This window comes from Sylvia atricapilla, chromosome 5 (assembly GCF_009819655.1).
Source record: "Sylvia atricapilla isolate bSylAtr1 chromosome 5, bSylAtr1.pri, whole genome shotgun sequence".
Lineage (NCBI taxonomy): Eukaryota > Metazoa > Chordata > Aves > Passeriformes > Sylviidae > Sylvia > Sylvia atricapilla.
The window spans coordinates 20,333,769-20,352,521 of NC_089144.1; the positions used below are offsets into that span (position 1 = coordinate 20,333,769).

Below are 18,753 nucleotides of genomic sequence, written 5' to 3' on the forward strand. Positions count from 1 at the left end.
AATACAAACATGCCTGACTACGTTTGAACCAACACATTGAGTGCTGAAGAACAGGGAGAAGGTGCATTTGCAAAAAAATGGTTCCTGCTAAGGAGACAAATGAAGTCTTTCCACAGAGCTCAGTGTCTGAACCTCTGCAGGTTTGTTTGCATCACCTGCTGACACACCCGGCTCCACTGTCACATGTCTATACAGCACCCACCACACAGATGGAACTCAGGGGATGTAGATCTGCTCCAGGTTTCCTTGCTTCAGTGTCCCCGTGGTACAGAAAAACACCTCATTTATAGCATGAATCTCCTACACAAATCAAACCCTGTCCCCTACATGTCCATGGATATACTTTACTCCTGTTTTCAACCACAGTAAGGATTGTCAGAACAAAATGGTTCAAAAGTTGCCAATAAAGCTATTCTCAGCAAATGGAAAACCTCCAAGTTACCAGACTGGAAGCTCAGAAGCTGGTGCTAAAAAGCAGAACAGCTGGTTATTACAGGCACAAAAAGCAGCCAGTGTACCTCGGGAAATGCTTACAGCCTAGTCACTCAAGAAGCATTTGCTGAAATAAGAGCCATAAATAAATCACATTTGCTTAAAGCCAAGTCATATTTCAACCTAAGTTCAGATCACACTCAACCTGTTACCAGTGGTTTAACTTTCTACAGCAGCCACTGAAATTATTTGAGTACAAGCAAACCTATGCAAGCTCATACCGGACTAATCTCTTTGTTTCACTACACAGCAGCAAAGGCTTTAAAGTGTTGCTCAAAGACTAAGAGCAGAGGCAGGAACATAATCTAGATTCTGTTTTTGCCCCAAGTCCTGTGGTTTTGGCATCAGGCTTGCTCCTCACCTTTGCTGCAGTGAGGGTGGACCAGATAAAGTGCCAACTCGAGGTGCAGAAGTGCCCAGCTCTGAGGGACTGCCTTGCACCAACACAAGAGCAGAGTAAGGAAGCCAACACACAGCAGGTAAAATACCATTTTTTTAAAAAAAAAAATCTGTTTTACAAGCAAATGTTTGTACAGAGGTTGGTGGAACACAAGCAGACAAAATAAGCAGAACACAATGCCCAAGGGTTTGTCATAGAAATCTGCAGCCAAAACTCAACAAAAGGGCAAGAACTGGAGATATTCAGCATTGAACTACAGGTCTGTCCCCCTCCCCCAGCCCGTGTGTGTAACATGAAGAAGACATCCAGCATCAGCTTTTAAACAGCTAAAATGCCCTCAGGGCTCACAGTCACTTCAGTATCTGCACAATTCTGGGTGCAATGGGGCACAGAGACAACTGCCACCATTGCAAGTCACCTCTTGTCAACTCTTTGTCACATACTGTTCCCAAACTAAAAACAAACATAAAGTCAGGAGCAGAGAGCTGTGCACTATTTTACATCAAGTTAAAAGTAAGAGTAGTAGTGTTTAGTAGTTTTGTCAACTCTTCAGATTTTCATGAGAACTTCCATCCATGGCCTCCGACTTTGAAAACTTCCACAGGCACTGCTTCCTAAAAGAATGCCTAATCCTTGATGGTACTTGACCTCAAATATAGAAACATAAACAGAAAGAGCAAATGCCAGGTTAGAAATGATTACACAAAGTTAGGTGCCTGTGTGTGTGTTAGAGAAGTGAGATTCTGACAGCTGGCCAGATACAGGAAGGAGTTTCCCTTCTCCCTACCTAATAACCTGAAACCAGTTATCCCTGGATATTCCCAGCAGAATGCCAGACAGCACAGGGTTCCTGCTAAGAGTCCATTAAATTCCCTCCTCTTTCCATTCCCCTGGATTAGACACGGGTTTTCTTTTAATTTGTGAAGACAGACTCAATTCTTGTTATTTTAGTCTCCATTCTGGCACAGAAGCTTTGTCCTGGAGTCAGGAGAACAAACCAGCTGCAATCACTGGTGTGCAGAGATGAGGACTCAGGAGAGCAAGGCTCTAACTCTAAAAGAGACCATCAGGGAAGAGAAGATCATAGCACACAGTCCTTGTCCAAAGCTTCACATATTATTGTGGATCCAGCACAGGGACTCCATGATGAAGCACGAGAACAAAGAAAGCAGGAATACAGAAAAAGCATCTCCTCAGCAGTGGGTTTTCAACAGGCCAAAGCTCAAAAAACCCCAAAAAACAACAAACCAAACCAGGATCCCCAGAGCAGAAAGCAGAAATGTGCCATTCAAAACCACACAGACGTGAATCTTACTTTCAAAGGGCTTTATATTACAAAATAACGTAAGTCACAATGAATGTGTAAAATCCATTCAATGAGGCTCGTTTCCAGTCTGCTAGGAAAGCTACTTCTCTCTTCTGTATTCCCAGCCTACTGCTGAAAACGTGATTGCCAAAACAGTGACACCTCGAGCTAGATTTTTAAAATCAAACTTGTTCTGCCAGATCCAGCACTCTGAACTTGTCCAGGTTGTAGAAACAAGCCTTCACCACTCTGCCTCCAAAATATCTTCCGTTTAGATCCACAACAGCTGGAATTGAAACAAAGAGCAGCTCAGCAATAAAATAAACATCTCTTTAACTAAACAGCCTGAACAGTGAGACTGTTTAATCTTTCTGCAGAAGTTAACTCTGAGGTTCACAGGACACAATTTAGGATCCTACCTTTGATGGCAGATTCAACCCGTTCAAACTCTAAAAATATTCTTACAGCTTCATCATCAGGGGCACCAGGGATCTGAAACAAAAGTCCGAAGTAATTAGAACAGTAGCGAGAACATTGTTTTCAATTGCTGTTCTTCACAAAGGCAGTGAAAGAACGAAATAAAAAGGTTCCAAAACCACAATACTCGGGTGATTTTTGCACAGTTGCTATTATTAGAAGCTTCTATCTTACAGATTCAGAAAATCAAGAATTCTAACACAGTAAAGGACCCTGAGAGATCTTCTATGTATGCTCCTCTTAGGCAGTAACACTCCAGTTGTGAGGGATGAGTGCCCAGTTTACTTTCAGAGCAGCCAAAAAAAGACAGATTATCTCTTACCTCAAAGATGACACATTTCCCAACCTTGCCGTATTTCTCACATTCCTCCTTAGTTTCAACTTCAAGGTCTTCATCCACCTCCCCAGCACCAACCATGTTCTGAAAGTCAAAGAATAAACCCAATTCACTGGATGGAATCTGTGCAGGTGACTGTGCAGACAAATCACAGATGCTCTGTGAACTGTGACCACAAATACTTCAAAAGCTTAAGAGCTACAGGAGGAGACAGTTCTCTGTCCCTAAGACAAGGGAACTGCAGAATTTAAAGCAGTGTTGATTTAAAGTCACAGCTTGTACCCCAGGAAGTCACATAATTTCTCCAGAACACAGAACACCACGTGGCTGCAGGCCAAAACCATTTGAACAGTGCAGAGTTCTGTATCAGGAACAGAGGTTTAAACATTTCAGTACCAAGACACATTCCCTCACTCCCAACTCACCCTCAGTAAGACCACTTTAGTTGGGCATTTCAGTATCTCAGTCAAGGGGTTGGAATCTGCCTTCTTGCCTGTTTCTGTTGAAAGACAGAACAGTGAATTATGGAATAATCTAAGCTTAAAGCTCAATTGCAGACTTTTATCAGAATCTTATCGATCAAACAATGGAATAAAAGCCATAAAACATAACTTCATATTCGTGAGGAACAGTTGTTCTCAACTGTTACTGTAGCTCCCTGGAATGACAGTAAGCAGAAAAATCAATTCCAATGGTGTGAATTAAGCAGTAACACTAACAGTGTTCCCTTCTTTGAGGGAAATAATTCTTATGTTCAGAATTGCATCGTAAGAACTATAAGACTAAAAGCATTCTGACTTCCACCACTTGTGCTCAGAAGCCTGGAGGTCATCTTGAGGTCAGACAAGAGCAGGGAAATGAGAGCAATATCAACAGGATGGGACAGGGAAAAAGCCATCAGGGCAGAGCAGCATCAGTGCTGGAAGTGAAGATGCTTCCCCAGCACCAAAGGAGGACAACTGATGGAAGAAGGGGAGGATGAGCTAAAAAAAAAGCATACAGGATCATTTTACAAGAAGATCAAAAAATGTAAATTTCCACAAGAACAAATATGAGTCATTTTTCCAACTCTGATGTTTTCAACAAGGATAAATGATAAACAGAAACCCAAGAGCTGCATTTCTCCCACACGTGGTGCAGGACACAATTACCTTTTTCTGTAGATTCACCAACAATGATCTTGCCACCCCTCTTGCTTGTTTTCTCTACTGACAGTGCTGTGCTGAGCCCCTGTTCATGTTTGCCCAGCCCCTGGCCCTCTCTGAAACCATATTTCTGCATGATTTTGTGAGCTACTGTCCCCCTGCAATGAGAGAAAAAGAAATCAGTTCATAAAGGTTTCTTCCATAAAACAGTAACACTGCATATCTCCAGAGTGCTCAAATAGTCTACCTCCTAAAATTTCTTTACACAAGGGCAGAAAGTACAGGAGCTTCTCTACAAGTTACGTGATTTTTTTTCTAAGCAAAAGGCTAAAAAGTCTGGCTTTAGAATGCTGAAAGATTAAAATACTAAGTCACAGAATAAATAGTCAATTGTGTGGTCAAAGTAAGGCAGGTTAGGTCAGATTTTTAGCCCTTCTTTCAATGAAGTGAGGGTTCTATGCTACTACTAATTAGAAGTGGTAACAATGCACAAGCTGGTCTAACAGTACCAAGTTTGATTATCTTTTTCTGGACTATTAAAAACAGCCCACCAAACCCAAAAACGAGGTCTCTAAGCTGTTTTTAGCTATAGATTCACCTTCACTCTGTTGCCACAGTAGTTAACACAAGCATCACATACAAGGCAGGAAAGTAAATGGGCAGATTTGCAGCCACAGATTTGAACAAAGCAGAGCTGAAATGATTTGAAATATCAAATTGCTGATATGTACCAAATATAAGACAAAGCTGGAAAAGAACTAACATGCCACCTATGTTTTCAGTTTTTTGAATTTTTTTTCAACTGTTTTAATTTTTTGGTTTGTACAGGCCATAAACACTTTATGCTGGAGTGTGACTTAAAAGCACAGCCTTGAATGCAAGCACCTCAGATGTGTTTCCCCCAATCCTGTCAATCCACATTTTTTCCTGCATCCTGCCAGTTTGGACTCTGAACTCAGACTAACCACATACATGAAATGGGTTGTGCTCTTCTCTCCTGACAAACTATTTCAGCTTTTGATTTCTGCCACCTTCCAAGGCCTTTCCCTACAGAATGTGCAGGAGTCACTCATTTACCCCATGTTGGCCAGGAAGGAGTTGCTGGGTCCTGTGGGAGAACGAGGTCTCTCTGGCTCATCATAGACTGGAGGAGGAATTGCTGCTTTGGAAGAAGGTGCCCGAGGTCTCGACTCCTCCTCATACGGGAATGATGCTACAGCTAGAGAAAACAGAGACATTTGGGGTTTCATTTCCCCAATAAAATCCTAATAAACTAGGAAAAGGTCTTCCACATAAATCCAAATCAGAAGAGTGTTTCCTTTGCACACGCTGTTTTAACATCCCCTCACCTCTCTCTCTCAGAAACAACATGTGAGTTATTCTGGGTTATTCTAATTATTTATTAACCCAGAATTTTATTAACCTCTTATTAAATGGAGAAAAGGAACATTAAGAGACCACCTGCACTACAAAGAGTTTATCCAGAGGACAAACTCCCATTCATCAGAAACAAGATTGTGACAAAAATGGATTAATGCACACAACTCAAGGCACAAGGACTGTAATAAAAATACACTGCACAGTTGCAGAGAAGAGAAAACAGTCTATTAAAAAGAACGAATGCAACTCATCTCACTGGGAATTTCTGAACTGCAGCTCTTCCTGGGGATGGAGATGGATCTGGATAGCTCAATCATACTGGTTAGATTATTAAATCACCTTCCACTGACAAGTCAAATAGCAAAATAAAAAAAAAAAAAAAAAAAAGCAAGCCTATTAGAACACTAGAAAAAAAATCTTTTGAATGGACTTAGTGACTTTTATCAGACTGACCTATTTTTAGAATATTTTCTTGTACACTAGCTCTTATATCTTATCAAATAAAAAGGTCAGACATGAAGTTTGGGGACATGAAGAAAAATAATTCCTTTTTAAACAGGAGATGGATTGGACTATGGGACTTTTGCTACACTAATATTTTGTTGTTTTCTTCCAGTCTGGATTTAAGCATCAAGTAAGAAGCCATACAAAGGTTTCTTTGTGGGATCATGTCACCTTTTAAAATATCCTTAAGGATATTTCTACTATTTCCAGCCTATATTTACTTTTTCTTGACACTGATCAATTGTTCTTAATTGTTTATTCAAAACAGTGTCTTTCTGTTTTGAATGTTTACACATATCAAATGCTTTCACTGTATCATTCACTTAAGCTATGAGATATTTTTTACATTTTAATCTTCTCATAAATACAATGAGAACTCTCAAAGAAAAGTTTGCATGCATAAGATTTTTTTCTTATTATTATTTTTTTTAAGCAGGTAACATACTGGTAATTATTTTAAATTTTAAAATTTACACTATTTAGCCATGGAAAAATAAAAGGGAATGGATTTGTTCTTATAGTAGCATGATGCCATCTCGTGGACAACTGAGATCCTCACACCATCACTGCACACAAACCTTTTCAGCTAAACTGCATCCCTGAAAAACTTATAAAATTCTGTCTCTAGTGCAGAGAAAAGATATTCCCATAGTACCTCCTCAAGGAAAGAGCAGTGGAAAAATTTCCTCTCCATACTATGGAGGTTTCTAGTCTACCCAAAGAAACCTGCCTGTGACATTTTTTCTTGCACATCAGAAGTGAGGAGCTGCACATGGTTGTAAGAGCCCAGTTTGCCAAATCACTTGTCCAGCAATACAGAAAAATTTCCTCACAACGGAGATGTGAAGCAGGGCAGCATCACAGGTCCCCCACAGCCTCCCCCCATGAGCAAAGAACTTGTTCATCTCCTGCTGCCGCAGAGAATCCAATGGGAAAAGCAGAAGGACTTAACTAAATAGAAAGTTGAGTGAGAAATTAACACTGCTGGGTTTAGAGAAGAGGATTTTGGAGTACTCACGTTCTTTGTCCTTCTCAACGAGAGAAGTGGGTGGTGCAATGGCAGCTCCTCCCATACCTATGAGCAAAATGGAACACAACACATTTGACATCACAACAGACCTGAATTTACTGCAACTTTGTTGCTGAACGAGAATAAAGACTAATTTTGTTTATGCAAAGACATATTTCTGATCCATGTCACCTGACAAGCTCTAAGGGCACTGATGTAACAAACGCAGGAGTGAAAAGCTGCAACAGTGAAAACTCAGTAGTTCAGGCATGATTTTATGCCATGCCTGAACCCTTCCCTGGAACCTACAGCATGCAGGAACTCAACAACGGGTATCTACTAACTAAGGTTAAACAGAGGTATTTCCACAAGTAATTTGACTGCCAGCTACCTCCATGGAAAAATACCAGTCTTCTGCATTATATTATGTTGTAATAAAATGCAGATTTATTCTAAAGGCTCAGAATTAACAATGTAGTCATGTGAGCACAGAGAAATATAGAATCCATGAATTAGGGCTGTGAATTCCCCTCCCTCTTTTTCTCGTCTTTCCACACCAAAACCAAAAGCAGTTCCCTTACTTCTTTTCCGCCTCTCCCTTTCATAATCTTCATCTTCATCAGAATCTGGATCTGGTCGTCTGGAAAAGCCACTGGCTTCATGTCTGTCTTTACGCCTTCTAGGAGACACAGCAAGTTAGGATGAGAAACCATGGAAGTTAACTCTTAGCTTTAATTTGTGATCCCACTTCTGCAGGGTGAATTATTCTCCCCCATCCAACTGGCATTGAAGGTGTTCCCCATGAAAGTGCAAGTTAACACCTTCACCATTTGTTTCTTTGCTTTTATCCTCACGGGGTATTTTTGATAAAACAGAAGATGGATCTAAACCAAGATAATTTTCCACTTTCAAGTCAGCCAAGAAGAATGCATGGAAAGGAGGAAGCACCTGAATAAATCCTGTCCAAACAGACCAGAGTGACTGAATGACTACTATAGAACAGAGAGCAAGGTAGCAGATATTAATTAATTAATCGCCTTGCTTTGGACAGAATTCCTTTTACATTTCCTAGGCTATACAGATTAAATATATGATATATTTATATATAATCAATAAAAAAATATCCTCATGCTTCAATATCAGACTGTTGAGAAGCTTGCTTGGCAATTAAAATAAGATTCAGGAATAACTTCTAATGTGAACTAAGGAATGCTTCAAGATTTGTTTGCACTTCAGCTGTTATCTGATGTGATCAGGAAATCACTCATTTTAATACAATAAAAAGGAAAAGCACTTTTCCTCAAAAGTTAGGAGCACCACCTGGTGCACAAATCAGATCACATTCCTAGCACAGCCACCAAAACTGTACAAAAGGATGATAAAAACAGCTCTACTGTGCAACCACACAGAACTTCTGTATCTCTACACTATGAAATCAAAACGAATATACAGCCTGCACTCCCAAAGCACACATCTGATGCAGGTTTGGCTGAGATTGTTTCCCCAGTTTGAAATCAGAATTTATTATGCATTTTTCACCTCTTTTCTCTAATGTTTACATGCATAAAGAGTCTTGGCCCGCACACAAGTACCAATACAACCAAAGAGCAGTCAGGGCTGAAGCCGTAAGAATGACATCCCAAATTCCTGAGGTCTTGCATGCCAGTAGGGCAGAGGTTCAGGCATTGCTTCTCCATCAAAAAAATAAAGATATAACCAAGAGAAGACAGAGAAGACCCAATGACTGGAAATATTAATTTCCACAATCTAAACAGGGCAGCAGAACTGTAACTCCAGACTTCAGATGATTCATACTGTGATGAAGATGGTTTATTCATTTCACTTGAAATGAGCAAATGTAATCTTCTGCCTGGCTGGCAGACATTTTACCACTTACAACAATCAGATACTGAATCTGCATTCAACTTCCTTAACAGGATTACACAGATTTCTTATTTCAAGGAAAGGCCATTAAAAATAAAGCAGTATTTTCTTTAGTCCAGAGACAATAGATTAATAAACACATAATTAACTTACTTAGTAATTAAATTACTGAATGCAGAGTATTAGAAAAGGAAATGTAACTATGCCTCTCAAAGGCTGTGCTAGCTACATTTAAAACCGAAGGCATTCAGGCATCACTTTGTAGTTTTTAGAAGGACAAAGGATGGTTCATCACTGAGTGTAGAAAAGGTTTTTGTGTAGTCAGGTGACACTGCCATCAAATAGTCTAAAACAGCTGCAAGGTCAAAGTCTGATAATGATGCATGAAATACCCAAATACTGCTGCTATTATTGAAACAAAGCAAATTTAGAATAATTTTGACAAGGATCTTTCAGCCAAAGAGGCTGCAAGACTGATAATTCTTACTGTTTTAACACTGTTAGGTGACTTTTACCAAAAAGTCACCTTTTAATTATTTAAAACATTGCACTTGTTCCTACCAGCAGCAGTATTCACAAAACCTCTAAGAACTTCCATGAAAGAAGAGAGATAAAATAAGCAAATTGACATGTTTATTCTTTAGATAGGAGTCAGTATGTTTAAACAAAAGCCTTACTTTTCTCTCTCTTCAATCTCCTTTTGCCTCTCCAGCTCCCGCTGCCGCTGCCGTTCCTCCCTCTGACGTTTCACCACCTTCTCATAGTCATTTGGGAACATGGGATCATACTCATCTGCCAGGGGAATCAACACATCTCCTGCAGAGAAACCACTAGGGACAGGATCCTAAAAAAAAAAAAAAAAAATTTTTTTTTTCTTTATCAGAAAACAACACCCAGTTGGAAAGCAAAACTTTAACACTTAATTCTTGACTTCTGTAAAGTCAGGTAATATCCTAACCCACCTGTGCTAGAAGAAATCTTAGCTTTATTTAACACTAATATTTCATCCAGTCTCTCATTACATCAGATTTTTCCCATGAAGAACCACCCCTCACTCCCCCTGTAAAATGCAAAGCAGCAGCAAATCAGTATGGACAGGAATTTTTTAAACCCCATTAATGCATTATTAGAAGCTTCATGGCATCTTGCTGCTGCAACCATCTGCCAGGGTCCTCCCACACAATCTCATGAGGCTTTTTATCAGCTCTTAATATAATACCAACAGAGGCACACAGACTGTTCTCTAATCTGAAAGAACCATTTCAGAACTTTTTTCTGAAAAAGCTGGAGGCAGAGAGTTTCTCTTGATTCCTTACCATGAGAAATCCATTTAAAAGGTTAGGTGGCTCTTCTTTTATTTTTCAGTTGATTGTTACATAGGTCCAGCTCTAACACTGATGCAATCACAATTACAGTCATTATTTAGCTGCCCAAATTGCTGTCTTGCCAAGTAATTTGAAGCTGTCCAGCAATCTAAGAACACTGTTTTATAATTGCATATTAACCGTGGTACGTCCATGCTGTACCACATGGAACTCTGAATAAAGTTGAAATGTTAATTAAAGAACTCCCAGCAGAGGAAGACATTCTCAGAAAATAATATTTTTTTTGACCCCTAGGAAGCATTCAACTTCCAAAATGTTTTTTAACAGCTGCACTTTCAGCTGCCCTGCTCTTACCTTTAGCCCAGCTGCTACATGAGGGGGTGTGTCCACGATCTGTCTCTCATCAGAGGAGCTGCCTCGTTTCAGGTCAATCACTGGAGCAAGGACTGTGGTTTGTTTTGTTCTCTGACTCTGCAAAAATCACCAAAACACACAAAGTCTAAAAAAGATAAAGCACTTTTCTAAAAATCAGCTTACTTGATATACTTTGCAGTGGCAAGTGAATGCTCCTAGGTTTTGACTGGGACCAGAAACACTTTAAAAATTCATCCAATCACTTCAGGAAAGTTTGAACTGAGTGAGTTTCTAAGAAACTCAGATTCATTCCAAAGATCTACTGTTCTTCCCATTTACTATCAGATAAAGTGTTTTAATCGCTTCTGAACTCTTGAGTTTTCTAATCCTAGCCCATTCTTCTCTTAGGCTATTGGATACACTGCACATCAGTTACATGGACAAAGAATATAACTAATAGAGCAGTCAGTAAATTTCAGCCACGCAGTTTGTTCCAATTATCAACTAAATCCTGCCCCCAGTTTCAGCAGCATAAATCAGGAGCAATTCCAGTGAAAAAATGCTGTGGCTACTCAATTATCTGGAATCAGTGCTACTGCTTCTTTTAGTTAAGAAATGTCACTACAGAATCTACACACCCCAAAGAGCACCTGTGTCCTGCCTGAACCAAAATATCAGCACTGCTCAAAGAAAAAGGGTGAAATAAAAAGAAGCAGCAATAGAAAGAGAAAATGGCTCTGTCACAGTCTAATAAGTATCAGCTTGCACTCCTCCCTTTCACCTACTCTGGAAATATTTGCTGTAAAAATTTCTAATACATAATGATTTGCAGGTTAGCACCAAGAGCCTTTTAAATAACAATCATAAAATGATGTAAACATGTAAATAATCAGTCACAGTGTGACCTCTACTTACACTTTAGAAAAAATTATAAAGTTGAATCTCACTATCTTTAAAGCTAAACTTGAAGATCAGCTTTTGGCTCTGCTGGTTAAAAGCTCAGAGGTTTGCAGCACACACATCAATGCTTTCTTCAGTTTAATTTTGCAACACTCCCTCTAAGAGACATTAAAAAAAAAAAAGCTTTTTTCTCTTCCCCCCCCCCCCCCACCCCCCAGCTTTAGCAGGCTCTTTGCTACAAACTCACACAGAAATGCCAGCAAAACCCCCCCAAATCAGTATTCTGAGGTCACAAGCACAATGCACTGAACATGAAAGAAGTCTGAAAAACAGGAAGGAAAACCACTAAGTACCTTTGCTTGTGTGAGAGCTGCTTTCTTCACCTGCAGCTGAGACTGCAGCAGTTTGAAATTCTTGGACCAGCCTTCTGTTTTGGAATCGCTGGTCTCAACCCCCAGGTCATCGTAAAGTGACATTTTCTCTTCGATTTAAAACTGGAAGACAAAAAAAGCCCAAAACAACAAAAACCTCCAGATGACACCACAAACCTATTTCCAGATTATTTGCTAATAGTTTGCATATATGAATACAGCACCTTTTATTTCACTTTTCCTAAAGCCAGAGAAAATTGACTTTTTTCTGGTTAGTGGTAAATACACAGAACTAGAGCAAAGCTGTATAAAAACAATGGTTTGAAAGGGAATGAAAACTGTTCAATAATTAATTTAATCCTGCAGTGGAATGCAAACAATTCAGGCTCAACAACAAGAAGTTTACTGCAAAAAGAAAAAGCAGGTTTTGAAGATTATTAAACATCTGGCCTCGGGATGAAACACAGCAAGGGTAATAAAGGCAGAGATTCACAGGATGAGGACAGGGTGTTGCAGGAATTCCCACCTGCCACAGAGCAGTGGGATTCTGGCATCAGGAGTGATGCTCTCCAGGGGGAGACAGGATGCACGGGGGAATCACAGAGTTAATCAAGCTGGAAAAGACCTCTGAGATCACTGAGTCCAACCTGTGACTGAAGACCACCTTATCACCCAGACCGCGGCACTCAGTGCCACATGCAGTCTTTCCTTGGACATCTCTAGGGACGCGGCCCCCACCACCTCCCCGGACAGTCTGTTCCAACACTTAACCTCCCTTTCTGATAAGAAATTCTTCCTAATGTCCAGTCTGAACCTCCCCTGGTGCAGCTTGATGCCATTTCCTATTGTCCTGTCGCTGGTCACCTGTGAGCAGAGCCCGACCCCCACCGGGCTACCCCTTCCTTGTCAGGGAACTGTGGAGAGCGAGGTCTCCCCAGAGCCTCCTTTTCTCCAGGCTGAGCCCCCCGCAGCCACTCTTCCTCAGACTCGCGCTCCAGACCCTTCCCCAGCTCCGCTGCCCTTCGCTGGACAACGTACGGATGTAAGGATGAATGCAGGGAGGGCGCAGTCACTGCGGGAAAGGCACACGGGAGCGTGGCACAGGGGCTGCCCCACGATAAAAGGAAGGGTGGGCTGCGATCTCCGTGGCTCCGGCCACAGAGGAGGCGAAACAGGCCCTGACGCCCCCCCCACCACCTTCCACACAGGCCCGGACCTCTCCGAGGAGCCGCTCAGCGTGGCACACCCGCCCTGCCTCCCTCCCCACACCCCGCGGGGCCCGGAGCCGCCTCCCCACACGGCCGGGCCCGGGCCCGGAGCCGCCACTGACCCGTCCCGGCGCCGCCGCCGCCATGAGCCGGCGCTGAGCACGCCGGGAAGGGCCGCGCCTGCGCGCTGCGCCCCGCGCCGCCGCCGCGCCGGCGCCCCCTGGCGGCGGGAGGAGGGAGCGGCAGCGCCGCCATTGCCGCCCCTCGGAGCCGGAGCGGTGCGGACAGGAGGGGCCGGGAAGCACTGGGAAGCACGGCAGCTCCGGGAGACTGGGACAGACGGGCCAGGGATGGAGGAGGCGGCTGGAATGATGCTGCCCTCCCTGTGGCGAAGAAGAATGCCTACGCGAAGAATGAGAAGCCCAGGTTCCTTCGGGTTCTCACAGCGCGCGTCGAGTGTCGTTTGCGCTCGGAGCTTTTATTTAAATCATCGAATCCCTGAGCCACGGAGAGCGTCCGAAGAAGGCCACGGGCATGAGGAAGGGTGTGGAGGGGAAGCCCTGAGGGCACTTGGGTTGTTCTGAGAGGAAAAGGCTGAGGGGGAACTTCAGCATCCTGCCGAGGGCAGGGGGACAGGCTCTGGTCTCTGTGGTGACAGTGACAGGAGCCGAGGGCAGGGCTCTGTATTTATGCCCATCGCTATTTGATGATATAAGTGAACGTGCAAGACTGTCTGCAAAGCCAAACACAACCTCCAGCCCTGAAGCAGATCTGGCACCTCAACGTGAAAATATTGCAAGCACTATCTCTGTATTAATCAGTCTTTATCTCCAGAATTGCTTCCGACTGTGCTGCTGTGTAGTTTAGCTGAAAAAAACAAATGAAGCTACTGCTTCCCCTACTACTTATGTTGTTCTCTATTAACCCAGTCTTTCTAAACACATTTACAGATATGTTTATTTTCATAATGACAGAGAAAGCTTCTTAAATATAAGAAGAAATTATCTTCACTTTATTTATAGAGGATCTCCCAAGTATCTTCCTATGGTTTCTTGTTTTAGCAATGCCTGCATTTTTCGAAGGAAGGGTTGATATGATTCATATATCTGTAACCTTGTGGAAGAAAAGAAAAAAAAATCAGCAAGGCACTGCTACAGCATAAGAATCCCACTGAGAAAAGAACTATGTTAAAGGAAGGAATCAAATAATTCAAATAATCAAATAATTAATTACTTCAAAAGGTAGTGCGAGAAATCCCTGTCGATTGAAATGTCACAGCAATATCACAGCATGACAACCACTGGGAGAAACTCAAAGGAGATTAGAGTCTGCAAAGGTGGAAAACACGAGAGCGACAGGAGATTTCAGTTCCTCCTCAGAACAAGTCATAACAGGGAGGGTAAAGGTTGAATTATCAGACCTGTAAATAATACCTATTAAAGCCATGAATCAGATAACTCACAAGGAGAGAAGCAGCTCTTTGTTAAGACTGGAAAGTGCATTAGGCATGGGTCAAAACCGAGCCATCACTGTTTGTAATAATAGCCACAATGTATTTGTACACACCCATTTAGGAGCAAAAGAGCCAAGAAAATCCTTCTCATTAAATTCAGGGAGGCTGCAGGCAGATAGAGAAATCTCACACTGCTGCCAAGGTCCCAGACAGACTGGAAATGGAGGAGAGATATGTGAGGTCAGCCCCAGCACTACACATCTTGGAGGTAGGTTAATTGTGCCTGAAATCTCTTTTTCAGCTGCATCTGCAAAGGTAGGGGAGCACTGGCCATCTCTGGGCCTCCTACAGACCCTCACAGATGTGGAAGTCTGATCTTCCAGCTATTTTTATATTTTTTCCATTTGTATTTCAAACCTTTCCCATGTTGGTGCTTTTCCTGAATCCCACTCAGGACTGCTGTGTCACCCATTCTACTCTGTACCTGCCTTTCGAATCTCACATGGCTCTGTCTTTACTTATTCTTTCAGCACTTTTCTCCCAGCCTGACAATTTTCTCATCATTTTGAGATGAGTTTGACGCAGCTGGGTCTCCTGAGAGAGGAGAGGAGAGGAGAGGAGAGGAGAGGAGAGGAGAGGAGAGGAGAGGAGAGGAGAGGAGAGGAGAGGAGAGGAGAGGAGAGGAGAGGAGAGGAGAGGAGAGGAGAGGAGAGGAGAGGAGAGGAGAGGAGAGGAGAGGAGAGGAGAGGAGAGGAGAGGAGAGGAGAGGAGTGGAGAGGAGAGGAGAGGAGAGGAGAGGAGAGGAGAGGAGAGGAGGACAGGAGAGGAGAGGAGAGGAGAGGAGGATGGAAGAGGAGAGGGAGGAGGAGGAGAGGAGAGGAGAGGAGAGGATGAGGAGAGGAGAGGAGAGGAGAGGAGAGGAGAGGAGAGGAGAGGAGAGGAGAGGAGAGGAGAGGAGAGGAGAGGAGAGGAGAGGAGAGGAGAGGAGAGGAGAGGAGAGGAGAGGAGAGGAGAGGAGAGGAGAGGAGAGGAGAGGAGAGGAGAGGAGAGGAGAGGAGAGGAGAGGAGAGGAGAGGAGAGGAGAGGAGAGGAGAGGAGAGGAGAGGGAGAGGGATTTATTACAGGGAGGTCCAAAAAGCTGTGAATAAACTGATTTTCCCACTGTGAGAAGAGCCACCAGCCTCGATTGGAACCCCCTACTGTACCAACAGCCCACCTGGAAAAGGTAAACAGGCAGGGTGGTGAAATCTGCAGCAAATCCCGATTTTTTCAGAGTAATCAGCCAAAAGCTGGAAGCAAGAAGTTGCAGAAGGATGGCGTGGCACTGGCTGGGGGATGAGATGGCAGATGGGACCCAGTGTTAATGAATGCAAAGCAATGCACGCAAGAGAAAATAGAACTAACAAAACACACACAGCGGCAGCTCTAAATCAGCTGCTTCCATTAAGGAAAGAGATGCTGCATTCATTGTGAATAATTTTCCAGAAATGCCTACTTAGTGAAGGAAGGAAGCAGGAAAGCAAACAGGCTGTTGGGAAGCATTAAAATCTTAAAAAAGGAGAAAGTATCGTCATAAATCCAACATGCACATGCACGTTTGAGTGGCCACCTGCACTCCTGGGTATCTCATCCTCTCCAAGAAGCAGCAGTGCAATCAAAAAACCTAAAGAAATCAGATGTGTTGGGTGAAAAGAGGCAGCTGAAGAGGTCCCTGGAAGAATCAAGCACCCAAAATGGTCCATAAAAGGTAAATAGGGAATTCTCATTTTTCTCCTTGATGGTGGTCTCTAAGAATGTGTAAAATAAAGCAGTGTTGGGTGTGTGTGTGTGGAAAGCAGCTTATAAATGTCTCATTTATGTCTCATTTCCCTAAAGCAGTGATAGCTGGTTTTGGTGGATGTGGATGATTTGTTTTATGTTACAGATCTCATCTGAGGATGAGGGTTGCTAATATGCCAAAATGGCATTAGAGGGCAGTGCATGGCAACCTAACTGGAGTTTTTCAGGGTGGCTGTGACAAACCACCCTTCAGAGGCTCTCTCTGAGATGAGGACAACAGAGCAGCTCCCACGCCCACAGGTGGGAAATGGTGGGGACCAGCACGTGGCACAAAAGCAAAACATGAGGGCTGATAAGAGCAGTGTGAACTTGATCAAAAAGTAGTTAAATCCCATAAAATGGTGGTTTACCAGCCAATGGTGGAGATCCCAAGCAGAGCACCATCCCTGCGCCACATCACACTTTTAGTGGTGGCCCTGGCAGAACCTCCAAACCTTTCTGGATTTTTTTTTTCCTTTCCTCTCCCAGAAAATGCTTGCTGTTGTCCTCCCAGTGATTTTCAGCTTTTTTTTTTCCACAGGGCAAAATGGAATATGAAGAGGAAAGTCCCAGTGGAAAACTTGTCCTGGCTTGGGAAGATTGGCTTAGGTTTGCTGCCTTAAAAAAAACTCAACGAAACTTCAAGGAGTAGCAACCTGAAGAAATAGAAAATGGTTAGAAAGGCACTTAAATATTCTTTCTTCTACTAAGCTGAAAACATGTCTGTGAAAGCAGTGAAGGAAACAGTGCCTTTTGTCATATATAGAATAACCCAAACCCCCAGAAAATTATGGGGGTTTTCCCCCTATTTTTTACTTCACATCTTTACCTGGTTTCATAGTTTGGCTGAGTTCCATAACTAAAATGAGTAAGAAATGTCTCAGAACAGAAACATTTCATCACAGATGAAGTTTCCAACACACATACTTCAATATTTTTGATGACAACTAAAGAAATTCCATTGCTTTTGGCACTGCACAGGGAGTGTTTTCATCTGGCCAGCCATGGGGAAAAAAACACCATTATTTAAATGAGGAAATGACCATTTTGTCCTACCACCACTGTCTCAAACTTGTTTAAAGAAGCAAGAAAATGTCAAAAACATAACACTGAAAATATTACACATGACTAGACTCAATACAGATGAGATATCTGCCATCACTGAGGAAAAAAAAGGTTGTGCTGCCCTGCTAGAAGAATTTGGATAAGAAATTATTCAGAACTCCCCTGTGTTGGCCACACAGTAGGTCTCTGTGCCAAAAATACAGGTTTCTTGCATGCTAAAAACCCTATGGCCTGAGAAACTGGATGGATTTCAGGAGGCTTGTCTTTTTGGAATTTTAGAAGATCCTGAGTTGAAAGGGACCTACAAAGATCTGGATTAAGAACCTTTGCTGGGAGTTGGACTCAGTCATCCCTGTGTGTCACTTCCAGCTAAAAACGTTCTGTGATTCTGTGGTTTTATGAAAGTGAAGGGAATGGGGCGAGTCAAACCTGTGTTGCATTGGTCACCAGTTTTAAAACTAATAAGTAAGGAAGATACTGGAAGCCAAGGCAAACAGTGAGGGGAGGGTTTGGAAGTGGAGAAGAAAATCAGCTTTACAAACACAAACATCTGAATGAAAGCTCTATCCAAATTTACAGGTAGTCTTTTTGGACTGAAATAAAATTCTGGATATGAGACAGAATTCTAAGAACTGTGGGCCGTTACAGAGCGGAGCAACATCGCTCTGGAAATGCCTCTGCTCTGGTGATTCACAGATATGTGAGGTTACCCTTCCACTTGCTCAAGATTTATATCAAGTTCTCATGAACCACTGTTTTCAGCTGAAAACAGCTGAGTTCAAGAACTTGAAGTTCAAAGAGAATTCTCTGCTGTCCTGTCATGGTGGCTGTCTTGACATTCTTGGCATAAATAGAGCTGTTTTGTGTTAAAAATCACATTGATGGGCACTGAGATGCTCATGGATAGTAACACGTTGCCCAGAGAAGTTGTGCAGTCTTCATCCTTGGACGTTTGCAAGCCCCAAGTGAATAAATCCAGGTGGGATCTCATTACCAGTCTTGTTTCTAATCTGAACTGTTTGAGGAGTCTGCGATTATTTCTGTGGCTTTGTTACTTGCTGTACTTCTCCAGAGTGATGAAGGAGAAGATTTAGCATCCAGACTTGCTCTGGGTTTACTCTCCAAATTCCCTGACCACTGGGAAAATGTCAAAAGGAGTTTTCCTCTTCCATTAGGGATGCCCAGCTTTTAAACAAATTCAGCTTATTTTCGTGCAGAATTTTGTGCTGGGACATGGTCTCATTTGTCTTTTTGTGTAGATTTCTTCCCATGTGGATCATGTGCAGCATCCTGGGTCCTGAAGTGTGTCCAGAGGTGTTGATATT

The 18,753-nt window shown here is 42.5% G+C and overlaps 1 protein-coding gene across 2 annotated transcripts; it reads right to left on the bottom strand.

Moving 5' to 3' along the window:
- Positions 1-993: 993 nt before the first annotated feature.
- Positions 994-13,273, bottom strand: RBM17 (RNA binding motif protein 17). 2 transcript variants are annotated; one of them, XM_066318860.1, is made up of 12 exons: positions 13,215-13,273; positions 11,867-12,007; positions 10,614-10,730; positions 9,612-9,778; positions 7,632-7,726; positions 7,060-7,116; positions 5,235-5,376; positions 4,164-4,315; positions 3,438-3,511; positions 2,998-3,096; positions 2,618-2,690; positions 994-2,484 (listed from the first exon to the last, which is right to left on the bottom strand). In XM_066318860.1, the coding sequence occupies exons 2-12, from the start codon at positions 11,987-11,989 to the stop codon at positions 2,381-2,383; spliced, it is 1,203 nt and encodes a 400-aa protein (XP_066174957.1). In that variant the 5' UTR covers positions 11,990-12,007; positions 13,215-13,273; the 3' UTR covers positions 994-2,380. The 2 variants fall into 2 exon arrangements, with proteins under 2 accessions (XP_066174957.1, XP_066174956.1); XM_066318859.1 differs by having other exon boundaries at positions 7,632-7,729.
- Positions 13,274-18,753: the final 5,480 nt, after the last annotated feature.

What these genes read in the sequence shown, in the direction of transcription:
- RBM17 (XM_066318859.1), bottom strand. Translation starts at nt 11,989, where the DNA reads ATGTCACTTTACGATGACCTGGGGGTTGAGACCAGCGATTCCAAAACA. An exon ending in GAGATTGAAGAGAGAGAAAA is followed by an intron (nt 7,730 to 9,611) that starts GTAAGGCTTTTG and finishes TGTGTCTCCTAG; the next exon opens with AAGGCGTAAAGACAGACATG. An exon ending in CGTTGAGAAGGACAAAGAAC is followed by an intron (nt 5,377 to 7,059) that starts GTGAGTACTCCA and finishes TGTTTTCTCTAG; the next exon opens with CTGTAGCATCATTCCCGTAT.